General features: G+C 38.0%; 1 protein-coding gene across 2 annotated transcripts in view; it reads right to left on the reverse strand.

Moving 5' to 3' along the window:
• PAWR (pro-apoptotic WT1 regulator) overlaps positions 1-13,805 on the reverse strand; it is a 109,395-nt gene that overhangs the window by 26,902 nt on the left and 68,688 nt on the right. For both annotated transcript variants that reach the window (XM_070253895.1, XM_070253896.1), the window contains exons 3-4: positions 11,653-11,784; positions 1,557-1,591 (exon numbers count right to left, since the gene is read on the reverse strand). In XM_070253895.1, coding sequence (XP_070109996.1) covers positions 1,557-1,591; positions 11,653-11,784 — 167 coding nt within the window. The remainder of the gene's footprint in view (positions 1-1,556; positions 1,592-11,652; positions 11,785-13,805) is intronic.

Consider the following 13,805-nt stretch of genomic DNA (forward strand, 5'->3'; position numbering starts at 1 on the left):
AATAACCAAAACTTTTAACCAAATATTTTAAGCTTTATAACATACAAATAGATGAAAACAAAAGATTTTCTATGTACGAATCTAGGCCGATGGTCTTGTGAAAGCCTGTAGGTTCTGGAGTCAGGCTGCCTGAGTCCAAACCTAGATTCTGCTGTTGACCTGCTCTGTAACCCAGGGAAATTCTTCTTCCTCTTTAACCCCACTTTGCTCATCTATGAAATGAAAGTAAATATTGTACTCACTGTACCTACCCTATAAGACAACTGTGAGAATTAAATGAGATCTCTATGTAAAGCAGCCTGGTCATTACAAACACTTGGTAAGATTTACCATTATTCTCTATTAGCACAAATATGACCACATCTTCTGAAACTTTTACGGCTTCAACAGGGAAGAAGAAAGCTAATATCCCAGGTATCTCCATTAAACAACTTCTTATACCTAATTCTGATTTTCTTACTAGGTGTGCACAGACACTCAAACACATTTTCTGGTAAAAGCGTCACCCGTGTAGAGGTGGTGGTATGGTCTGAATGTTTGTGCCCCACGAAAATTCGTATTTTGAAATCCTAACACCCAAAGTGATGGTACGAGGAGGTGGGGCTTCCGGAGGTGCTAAGGGCATCAAGGTGGCGTCTTCATGAATGGAACCGCACTCTTATAAAAGAGACCCCACAGAGCTCCCCAGCCCCTCCCACTATGTGAGGACACAGTAAGGAGGTGTCATTCTACCACCCAGAAGAGGGACTCCACCAGAAGCTGACTATACTGGCACTCTGCTCTCTGACTTCCAGCCTCCAGAGCTGTGAGAAATACATTTTTGTTGTCTGCAAGTTCCTCAGTCTGTGGCAGTTTGTTATAGCAGCCTGAACAGACTGAGACAGGACTAAACTATGTCTCCCACAATTCACACGCTGAAGCCGTAACTCCCAATGTGATGGTACATTAGGAAGTGGCGCCTGTGGGAGGGAACTGGGTTTTGAGCAGGTCGTGAGGTTGGGGCTCTCATGACAGGATTAGTGCCTTGATCAAAAAAGACACCTGAGAAACCACCCTCTCTCTCTCCACCATTTGAGGACACAGCAAGAAGGCAGCTGTCAGAAAGTCTGGAAGGAACTCTCATCAGAACCTGACCATGCTGGCACCTTGATCTTAGACTTTGCAGCCTCCTAAACTGCAAGAAAATAAAATTCTGTTTAAACCATCCTGTCTACAATATTTTGTTATGGCAGCCCAAACACAGGTGATATACTTGAATTTTCAATGTTTAAGTACATAAGTGAAAAAGATTCTAAGTTTCTATTCTGCTAAGTTCATCAGGCCCATGCAAATTCATGGTGTGTGCAGTTTTCAAAGACTGCAGGATATGTCAAAATAAGTCATGGTCAGACAGATAGTACACTCCTGCTTACAACGTAATTTCTTTTTAGGAGCACAATACTGAGGTTTCCTATCTTTCAAAAAGCTGCTTGAAACAGTTCTAGTTAGTTAAGCCATGTTCAGACAGACATTACACTCATGTCTACAACATGCTGTCACAACTGAAGAACACTTACCTTTTGTATCTGCCTGAAACTGTTCTAGATGGCTCCTATAAAGTAAAAATAATGACTGTCAGTTTGGGTATATGTGCAAGCATGCAATTCCAGATTATATAAAACAGTTGACAGAGAATGTCTAATTTTGAAAGAAACTAATTTAGAACAATTACCATTACTTTTAAAAATCCACATTACTAGTCAGACAAAACAAGACTGTACATCTGATTTTTTCAGACAAAACCAATCACTTTTTTTAAATTATTCTTTTAATTTGGAAGTATATTAAAAAGCTTGGAAAATAGACAAAGAGAGAATCATTCATCAACCAAACAGCTTAAATCCTTTCAGAAGTCAATGAGTATTAAAAAACACAACTATAAATATATACATTTGTATATATACAAGTATATATAAAGAATGCCATCATTCTTTAAAAAAGCCACAATTCACCACATACATATAATGATTGATGATTATTTTTAAAGGTAGCTAAAAAAAAAAAGAGAGAGACAAAGTACTTTTTATGCTGATTCTAAGTTACCAAAAAAAAAAAAAGACTGCTGCAAATCAACATTAACCATTGGGATAGGAAATTATTACCTTTTAACTAAGAGGGCAGTTATTTCTCTGTTCAGTCTTTTGATATCCCAAGCTCTCCAACAATTTTTGCAGTTTCATTTTAATATGTGGTCAAAATTAAATGAGCTTTTAAAAACTGACAACTTTTTTCTCTAGTTAATCACTAAAAGTCTCCAAGCGGAACCCTACAACTAAAGAATTTCTGATCTGGTTAAAATCAGAGAATAAGCTCACTTTATAAGATGACCAGATTCCAGAGTAAAACAGCAAATACTGGCAGCTTGGGACAATAAAGAACACGTCCATGGGGGAAACAGTACAGCAAACCATTTGGTCAAGAGGAAGCTTTAAGTTCCACCTCGACAGCCCCTCAGCAGCTGTGCAACTCTGGGTAAGTGACTTAAATTCTCTCAGTCACAGTTTCTCTAGCTCTAAAATAGGAGTGACAACAATGTCTATTTTATCGGGTTGTTGTGGGGATTAAATAACGTAGGTGTTTAATAAAACAATTAGCACAACTCTTTTACAATAAGCTTACAATTTAAATTTGACAGTTAAAAGAAAAACTAGGATACAGAAAAAGCTTTATCAATTTTTCTAGGTGGAGCTTTAGTAAATCTGTCTTAATTATTCCAAGTCAATAAATTCCCATTACAATAGCCTAAATCTCTTATTTAAATATAACTTTATCTCAATTTTTCATGTATATGTCTCATTTTCTAAGTACAATGAAAGCTTCTGGAGGAAGGAACTTCCTTCCCCTAATTTTTGATTCCTTTTCCCCCAAAATCCCCAGTTCAAACAGTATGCAATAAATATATATTACGGAAAGAGCTTCCCTAGTACTTGGTAGCTTCAGAAAAAGCAGCGCTTTGGAATTCAGCAGCTGCAGGGAGTAGCCAGGGGACAGGGCACCAGACGTGCCCTGCGTGTGAGCCTGACTCCTTCAGAGGACCACCTCTGGGGATGCCGCACTGACAGCTGGCTCAAAGGCATTTTCACCCTCCCCTGGGCATCATCTGTTCATATAGGAGGGACAGTAACAAAAGCCCAGCAAGTACAGTCTAAAGAGTTTCTTATCTCCTTGTCATTAAAGTGGCAGCCCCTAAAGAGGAGGCAGATGAATCTTGGTACTTTGTACACCACATATGTAAACAGATCTCCTACTTATAAAAATATGAATAACTACAAAGAATATACTTCATAAAATCTAGTTTTTAAATTATTTTTGAAACCATAATAACTGGATCAAAATGTCTCATCACTGGTTATTTGGATAAAGCAGAAGGAAATAGTAAGCTTCTGTGTATCCACTCAAAGTACATTTTATTGAATGCAGATGATAATGATTTCATATGGAACTTCCCCCCTAGAGTTTCACAACAGTATTTCAACTAACATTTTATAAAAGTTCTTTTTTTTTTCAATGAAGTTCCCTAATCTTATTCTATATGAACAAATGCTAAGGCATTTGCTTTAAATGATATCTGTCTAAATTTGCATTAGAAAAAATGCTAATAATGCCATTTGTTCCAAAACATTGTCTCTCTCTCATTTTGGTTATAAGCGAAATATTTCAAAACGCGCCATCAGCTTGACCACCCAGACTACCTCTTACTGAGATGGAGTAACCAGAACTGCTTAATGAGAACAGAATAGCCCTTGTCGGATTTCCTGATTTGAGGGTTACCAACTTATCAACTGAAATGGTATGAACAACTTGGCAATAAATAATATTTCTGAGGCTTAAAATCCGCATTTTCCCTAATACGGTAAAACTTTGACTAATACAGATTTAGAGCAGAATTTTAACAAATACAGAAATGTGAAATGGAGAGCGTTTTCAGCAACACTAATCTATAGTGGCATTACACTAATTTTATACTTTGAGCCAACTATCAATGACTGAAAGTCAGTATCAGACAAGTTCCCAGCTCACCATACTAATAGGAAGTTGTATAATATCAGTTTTCTACATTTCTTACAGCCTTTTTTTTTTAAACAATTCGTCACTTAAAACATATCTCAGTAAGTTTTATACAGTATTTTCTATACAGCTAGTTTGGTGCAGTTGATAAAATTAGAACTCTAATATACTTGATCACATCACTCCATGCTCATGCCCAAGATGCGTAAACAATTAGAATTTAAGCTTATTTCTATATAACTAATATTACAATACTTAAGACTCTGAAGCAAGCAGATAACACTTAAGCTTATTATTTATTGGTAGATGAATATGGTCTTTTATTAGAATATATATCTTGTAGCTAAATGCTATTTCACAGTGATTCTAGTCATCGAATTACATTCCTTAACAACGGAGCGTTGCCCATGTTGGACAGACCACATTACCATTAGCAGCAGCAGAGACCGGGAGGGGCAGTAGCCTCCTGCTCATGTGAACTCAAAATCAACAATTACAGATGGAGTTTAAAGTGATCTCTAGACCGCTGCCAAAAAGAGAAAATGGGGCAAATCTTGAACGAGAAATATTAGCTAGAAAAAAAAAGTCAACTTCTATATGCAGCAAAAGAGCCCCTTATAATTTTAAGGAGGAAAATGCTTGATGTTTCTACACATTAACATAAAATTCTATAGAAATATAAACTCCACTTTACAATGGTAAATTGAAGCTTCTATATTTCTGTGGCCACAAAACTTTCCAAGCAAAAGGCGTCAACTTGATAATTACTATAACTGTTAAAAGTTGACAATTCCATTCTAAAGGTGCGGAAAAAAGGAGAAATGCCAGTATCACTATAACTGCTTGTAAAAAATACAACTGCTAGTGGTCTTAAAAGTTTCAAAGACTACATAATGGGACCTTCCAATAACCCCAAAAGCTGTTATACAACTGATTTAAAATATACTTTTCCTAAAATAATCTTCCTTGCAATGGGATGGTTTCCATTACTAACAGGATGGGGAAAGACCTACGTAGAGCTAAGAAGATGTTGGCAAAGCACAAATGTTTTGTGTCAGTTTAAATAAAACATTCCGCTTCATTCAAGCTTAGAATGGTCAATAAGGACATCCCATGAACATTGTCTTTACAGGTGCAGTGGCAGATCAGAACTTGTAAAGTATAAACAAATATAAAAGCATATGTGAAATAAGATCAGACAAATATATGCCCAGTAGAATATAGCAAAATAATACTGAAGGTATTCAAATAAACCAATTAGCAACAAAGCCACAGCCCTCAGTAAAATTGTGGCATAACATGCTGGACTTTTAGCCCTGAGGACTAACTTAAAATACCTATACTGATACACATAATGTAGCAAGACATGTACACTGTTGAAGATGAATGCAGAACAAAATATCTAATGTATAATTGATAAAATAACTTAGAAAATAAAAATAAAACAAGAACATCAAATTAATAAGGATTAAAAAAGGAAAAACTCATCGTTGCTCTTTCTTTCCTGGACGATTCAGTCCTAAAGCCATTAGGTGGGGCAGAGCAAGGTGGGGGGAAACACAGTGGCCCAAACCATGGTATGGGAAACCCTCATGAAAGAGAGCTGCTTGGCAGAGAGAATGAGTCCAAGCAAACTGAGGAGAGCATCACCACAGCAGGGCACTTGGCCTGGCCTGAGAAACCAGAGCCTGAGCAGAATGAGGAGGGTGTCTACAAAGTGGGAAAAGGAAAGCAGGTTATCAGTCCTGAGGCAAGGTCAGAAAGGGAGTCCCAGGAAGGGGCATTGAGAGACAGAAGCAGGGTGCAATGGTCATCCATTCAGAAGGGTGGCCCAAAATGGGTTTTAGAGGCCCAGAAGGGAAAAGAAGGAATACCGTCCAAGAGATAGCACAGCATGGGGAATTCAAAACCCTTGCAGGGTTACAGAGAGCATCTCTGCAGAAGGATGGCCAGGGGTGACGTGCCATGGCCCAAACAAGATAAAGTGAGTGTCCACAGAGTGACAGCCTGGCCTGGAGGTGTTAAAACCCAGTCAGGTCAATGAGGAGTTCTCATGGAGAAGCAATACAGCATGAGGTCTCAGAGTCTGAGCAGGAACAAAGAAAGACCCTAGGGAATAGCAGCCTGTCACAGGATGGCAGAAGCTAAGCAAGGTGAGGAGGTAATCCATGGAGGGGGGTGATCCAGTGTGGGGAGTCACAACCCAAGTACACTAAGGAGGGCATCCTGCAACCTCAGATGGACGCCAAGCCTGAAGAGTGAGGAGGGTGTTCATACACAGGAAGAGCCAACATGGTACGTCATAGCCTACATGTGGGGAGGGGGCCTAAGTGTGGGGAAGGGGTGTAATGGGAGATAGGTTACACACAGGGGTGCTGAATAAATAAGAAAACAGATTAAGGATAATGGGAAATAGGTTTCTCAATGTTACAAAAGGGAGTTACAAATACTAGAATAAACCCTATGGTATTAGATTAGCATTGAGATATTGATATCTGATATAAATTAGTTTCAACAGATAGATACAGCTAGGTAGGCAAGCAGCAGACAGAAGGATATATATACATATGTTATCTATGTGTAGACATGCGTATATTTTGAAGGTCTGTACATAGTGACTAGGAATGGTGAGATCTCAATAACATGAACATACCTACAGCCCAGATCTTGGCTTAAAATATCATTTTCCAGGAGAGGGAATCAGGGCTCCTTATAGAAATGGCTGCTTCCAAGGCTAGGCTAGGAAAATTAAAGATGGGCGTGTAATATCTTATTATGCCAGAAAACAAGGAAGTTTTCCAAGAATGATGGAGATGTGGCTAAGGATACAAAAACTTAAAGGGGCTCCCACTGGCCAAATCTGGGATAATTTGAATATCAAAATACATAATGATGGTGTGGTAGGCAGAATAATGATTCTCAAAGATGTCCACACGCTACTCTCTACAACCTGTGAACATATTAGGTTACATAGCAAAGGGAAATTAAGGTTACTAATCAACCACCCTAAATAGGGAGATTATCCTGGATTATCGGATGGGCCCAATGTAATCACAACTATCATTAAAAGAGGAAGAGAAAGGCAGAAGGAGGTCAGAGGGAGACAGGACTAAGAAGAAAGGTCCGAATGTGAGAAAGACTCAACCCACCGTTGCTGGTTTTGAAGGAGGAAGGGGGCCATTGGCCAAGGAATACAGGTAGTCACTAGGAGCTGGAAAAGTTATGGAAGCTGAGTCTCCCCTAGAGGCTCCAAAAAGGAATGCAGCCCTGATTTTACCTTTGATTTTAGTCCAAGAAGACCCGTGTAGACTTCTAACCTACAAACCATAAGATGATACACTGGTGTTAAGATGCTGACTTTGTGGTAATTTGTTACAGCAGCAATAGAAAACTAATACAGATGGTAATGGGGTACAACCCATCAAATAAAAGGTTACAGTGAGTCGACACAGATGTCCAGATAGATAGATAAACGGATAGAGACAGATAAAAAGTTTGATGGGGATTAAGATATCTACATGGTTCAAAGCACTTATCCACAAAACATGTATTAAGAAGTGAAGCCTTGCAAACGCCACCTTAGTCACATGACCAAAGTGATCAGCAGCAGCAATGGGACAAATTAAAATCCTGTGCCACCTGATAGAACACACAATGAGAAAAATATAGCAACAATTCTGTGATATTCCTAACAAAGACATATAACCTGAATCTAATTATGAGTAAACATGAGATAACCCAAATTGAAGGACATATCACAAAATAACTGACCTATAATCTTTAAAAGTGTTAATCAAAATTAAGAGAGTTAGGCAAGGCCATAAAACTGTTTCAGATTGAAGAAAACTAAAGAGATACGGCAACTAAATGCAACTCATGATTCTGAATTGGATCCTTTTGCTATAATTTAGGACATGATTGGGACAACTGGCAAAACTTGAATGAGGTCTGAATACTGGATGCTAAGAATGCGTCCATTTTAAATTCCTATTTTAAGAGCTGTGATGTGGTTATGCAGGAGATCTTATTTGTAGACAACACATAGTAAAATATTGGGGGTAATAGGGCATTGGTTAGTAACTTATTCTCAAACAATTAAGGAGGAAAAAGTTCTTTGTACAGGACTTGCAACTTTTCAGTAAGCTTGAGGTTGTTTTAAGAGGAAAATCAATACATAAATCAGAGAGAAGAAACATAAAACTCATAAACGCCCTCTCACAAAATGCCAGTGACCAGATACTGATAAACATTTATCATAAGTAATTTAGGCAGTATATATCAGTAATTTTTTAAATCCTTAAAATGCTGTAAGTTTTTTGGCCCAATAAGTTTCTCTCTGGAAATCTGGCCAAAGAAAATAATTCAATATACAAAAAGTTAAATCTATACAGATGTTAACTCCAGTATTATTTACAACAGCAAAAAACTACAACAGCAAAAAATTTTAACCACTGAGGATTTCCATTAATGGGAAATTTGTGTTAACTATTATACACATTAAAAAAAATTCTATGCCACTGAAAATAATACACAAAGAGTTTTGAATAACATGAAAAAAATGTTCACACTGCAACACCTACAAAGAACATTTTGGGAATATCATCAAAATTACAAATGCTCATTCCTTTTCACCCAGAAATTCCAGTGCTAGGATTTTATCCTACTGATTGACATACATATATATACGCAAAATAACACATATTGAAAGTTTTTCACCACCACATTGTTTGTAATAGCAAAAGATTATACATAATTTAAATTAGCATCAACAGGAATTAGAAAAATTATGGTACACCTATAAGATAGAATATTCTGCATTTGCAAAAAATAATAGGGAAGCTCTTTATGGACTATTGTGGAAGTCTCCTCACAATATTAAGTGAAAAGAGCAAGAGGCACAGCAACGTGCTTAAAATCAGGAATATGTATACAGACATACAGATCCACATATAGATTTAAATTTGTTTATCGACTACCTCTGGAAGGAATTACAGGAAAAGAAAGCACTACTTGCCTCAAGGACAGTAATCAGGTAGCTGAGGAAGACTTTGAACCATATACCCTTTTATGCTTTGTGCATCTTTTTTAACGCGACTGTACGCTTTTGAAAAACATAAAGCTTAAAGTTTAAAATAATAAATAGTTCATAAAAATATGGAGAGTAAAGAAATAGAGCAAACTAAGTAATTTCCCCTTTCTTTACATGTTCTAATATCTTTCAATTTTCCATTGATCATGTTATTTACTTAATCAGAGAATAACATATTACTTTAAAAATTGGCATGATCATCTAAAAAAAAATATGGTTAAATATGTGTAAAATCATAGCTAATCATGTGAAAATTTTTGGGGCCAGCCTGGTGGCGCAGTGGTTGAGTTCGCATGTTCCACTTTCACGGCCTGAGGTTCTCCAGTTCCGATCCCGGGCGCGGAGCTATGCACTGCTTGTCAGGCCATGCTGTGGCAGGTGTCCCACATATAATGTAGAGGAAGATGGGCACAGTTGTTAGCTCAGGGCCAGTCTTCCCCAGCAAAAAAGAGAGAGAGAGAGAGAGGAGGACTGGCAACAGATGTTGGCTCAGGGCTAATCTTCCTCAAAAAATTAATTAATTAATTAAACAAATAAAAATAAGAAAACTTTAGAATTTTCATTTTTATTACTACTACTACTCCACATTATTTGAAAAATTTAAAATACTCTAACCTTTCACAAGCATACTGCTATGCCAAATTCATATTTCCATTTTATTCTTCATTTTTTAAAGACTTATTTCACTGAATGGCTCAGATTCATAGATATTGCTAAAAAACAAAGTCTTTCTGTCCTATTCAAAAAAGCCTTCAAACAACCAAGCATGTCAATATTGTCTCTCCCTTTTTCTTGCTCTTGAAGTCGGAGTTGTAGATCACTATCTATCCCCTATGAGTAACAGAATATGAGTGTTTAGGTGGTAACTCAGAGAGAGGTCACCCACGCAGACAGAGGAGTTCCAGTTCCCACTCCAACTTCATTCAATGAGGCAATTTGTGACCCATGGGAGAGTCTTAACCTCACTTTCATCCTGAGCACATAGCTTGGCAAAACAGACACTTGGAACCAAGGTCACCAACGAGTCACATCCTAATTGTTAATGAAACAAACAAATATGATTGAAATGAAGAAGGCGCCTGGGAAGAGATTAGAAAAGCTATAGGAAAGAAAACAAACTGGGTGAGGCAGAAAGCTCCTCAGAGTCATGTCAGCTGAGACTGCTCCCTATCTGGGTATATATATGAGAATGAGCTAGTGGGGGAACACTGGGCTCCCCCGCTTTGAGTGAGCAGGGAAACTCAACAGAAGGAAGCAGCCCTCTTTGTGAAAGCTGCTGCTTGATGATGAGTATGCAGAGTAAGCAGCACGACCAATAATTGAAACCAGGTCTAGACTCTTAATTAAAATGCTACATTGTCTCTATCCTAATAAATTAGGCCTGATCTTCACCTGGAATAGGCCCAGATTTAACCTCAACTTTGTTAGACACGGATATTTTAGATTGTGCACAGTCACACAGACGCTGAGAGAGACACTGCCTGTTAGTTTACACCATGTTGTAACAGGGATCTACTTCTCATAGCAGCAGCCTGGGTCCCGGGGGACAGACAGGCCTGCATCACTCCAGGAACCTTCATGTCAATGGATCTGCCTCCAAGAGCAGAAGAGAAACAAGTTCTGCAGATGCATTTCCAAACCACTACAAAATATTTTGCTCTCTCTGCCAAACGCCTTTTATCATAGCCTTGCAAATTAATAGACAAGATTAAAAAATTTCATTTTTTTATCAATAAAACAGGGAGATGTGTGTACCGCTCGGGAACTCCTTTTAAATTGGTATCATAATAAAATGTACTTAAAAAGTCAAAACTGGAACTCTGAAAAGACAGTATCCTAAGATCTCAAAATGCTGCCCAAACAATTTAAGATTAGATTATATCAAAATGATTCTCAAATTTCAGTTTATATGAAATGATTCTGCAGAGTGATCCGCTTTATACTTAGGTATCCCAGTACCAACTCCCAATTTTCTGTGCCACAAGAACCCAAAATAACGGCTAATTTAAAACTGAGTTAAATTTTATTTTAAAAAGCATTTTATAATTACACAGACATATAGATGTTTTGGGCGATTCAATACCACATATTGTGTTTTATTTATCACGTTTAAACATTTGATTTTGCAGACACTTGCTGTTCAACTCTTTATTTGCTATGTAATTCTAACACAAATATTAATCAGCCTAGAGCAGAAGTGTTCACTCACTTAAACTTACTAATTCTTACTTTTTTAAGAACAAAGAGGTAATTATTTTTCCTGGTTATCTTTACAGTTGATATTGTTTAAACTTGTTTAGTTGGTCAGTCAGCAAATATTCATTGATCAGGAACTAAGGACCAAACACTGCTTAAGTCAAAAATTATTTAGATATAAGGAAAATCAGTGGTTAAATCCATTGAAAATATTTAAATGGAGATGATGCAACCAAAATGAGACTGGAAAAATTATTAACATAACTGAAAAATTATCGTTAAAATAGCTAGTGTCTGCCTGGTATTTTTAAAATACTCACCTGTAGCAAATAGGAACTGCCTGGCTCTAGTAAGCTGACAGCTTCATTCTGCATCGTGTTCTGTTGTGTAATTGCATCTTCTCGTTTCCGCTCTTTCTGCCCTGCTTCGTCATCTTCATATTCATCTAAGCACTGAAAGAGAGAATAGTTTCCATTTTATTCCCACATAATATTAACAATGTTTCGATAGTATGTGAACATACATTTAATAGCATTAAATAAATATTTGTGCATTCAGAAACTAATTTACACAGTAAAGGTGTTCCTTTCAGCAATACGGACTTTTAATTCCTGTAAACTAACTTATCTACTAAAACTGTGTCAACCTTTAAACAAGGTACTTTTTGGAGAGTAATAAAAGATACACCACAGACACGGAATACAAAGCCTAGTAGTGAAAATATAAACACACACATACACACATGCAGATAATGATAAAAGCCATTTTCCAGCTGAGAAGTGCCTACGAGTGTATACAGAAAGAGCATTTCCACCTAGGGAGTAAGTCTTCTAGAGACTCTGTAGAAGAGCTTATAATTTAAAAGATGGGTATAATTTGGAACTGCAGATACAGAAAAAAGAGAATTTCAGATAGTGGGAAGAGCATACGGAAAAGCTTACGGGAGAGGGTACTGCTAAAAAAGTGGAATCAACAACAGCAGTTATCTATCTCCAGACTTTTTACATGGAAAAAACAACTATAAAGAAAAATAAAACGCTAGCCATTACACCCACTGTGGAATGGGTCATCTGTTCCTTGCAATTGAACACATTCCTAACCAGCAGACTGCCCTAAAGGGTTCTGAGAGCAACAAAACAGAAATAAATCATGTCTCTGCAGGCACTCTGTAAATACTAAGACAGACAAAGCATGGTGTGACAAGAAAGACAACAGGACTTAAACTGTGCAAAGAGAGAAAAAAGACTAAGGCCACTGTACAAACCAAGAAGGGTCCCTGGAGTGTCTGGAGTAGAAGGAACATGGTAGATAAGCAGCACATTTGAAGACACAAGGTCCACAAATGCGGGATGTGGAAGAAAGCATCTGTCTGAGATAGTCTTAAACTAGAGATGATGTGGAGACGAAGCTAGTGGACAGAATGGAAAGGACAGATTAAAGAAACAAGGAGGCAGGGCCGGCCCGGTGGAACAGTTGTTAAGTTCATGTACTCCACTCTCACAGCCCGGGGTTCGAGGGTTTGAATCCTGGGCGCCAACCTACACACCACTCATTAAGCCATGCTATAGTGGCATCCCACATACAAAATAGAGGAGACTGGCACAGATATTGGCTCAGTGACAATCTCCTCAAGCAAAGAGAGGAAGATTGGCAACAGATGTTGGCTCAGGGCCAATCTTCCGTACCCCTCCCCCTCTGCTGCCCCACCCCAAAAAGAAAAAAGAAACAAGCAGGCTGAGATTCCAGAGTGTTCAGGGTCCTCTCCCAGAATGCAACTGACTGTGTGTATAGGTGTCAGCTGCCCTCGTCACAGTAGCCTGTGGAAACTGGGGCTTGGGTAATCAGTACAAGAAACATGATAATATAGTGTTTACTGCTATTGCTGTGAGTAATAAACTGTCCTTGACTCTGACCCAGGACACTAGTGTCTTCCACCAGGATACATGAAATGATACAGGCTAACATGTGGGCTTGGAAGTGGGGTAAGGTCCCAGACCCTTCACCATTCTTGATAGAGGTGAGGCCTGGAAAGGCATATGCTCTGATCACGAAGGAATGTAAATAATAAACAGCCTGAGAAGCCTGGACTTCTCTCTACATAGCATGGAAAGATGCTATAGTGCTACAATCCCCTAAACTATAAGTAAAACATGAACACGGTTGATTTTGGGAAAATCATACAGCACTTCAGAGTACAGACTAACAGGGACAGGGACAAAAAATGGAGAGACTAGTTTGACTAGTTAAACAACACAGCAGGCAATCTGATCCAATGAAAAACGATAGAGCCTAGGTGGAAAACAGAATAAAAGAAATCTAGTAAAGGGTACCAGAGTTTAAGAAATTAATCCTTATTAGCAAAAGAATCTCTCTTAGGACTTGGTTTGGTTGGTTTTTGTTACTGAGGAAGATTTGCCCTCCGCTAACATCTTCCTTTATTTTCTATGTGGGTCACTGCCACAGCAGAGCCGCT

The sequence above is a fragment of the Equus caballus genome, chromosome 28 (assembly GCF_041296265.1).
Source record: "Equus caballus isolate H_3958 breed thoroughbred chromosome 28, TB-T2T, whole genome shotgun sequence".
Lineage (NCBI taxonomy): Eukaryota > Metazoa > Chordata > Mammalia > Perissodactyla > Equidae > Equus > Equus caballus.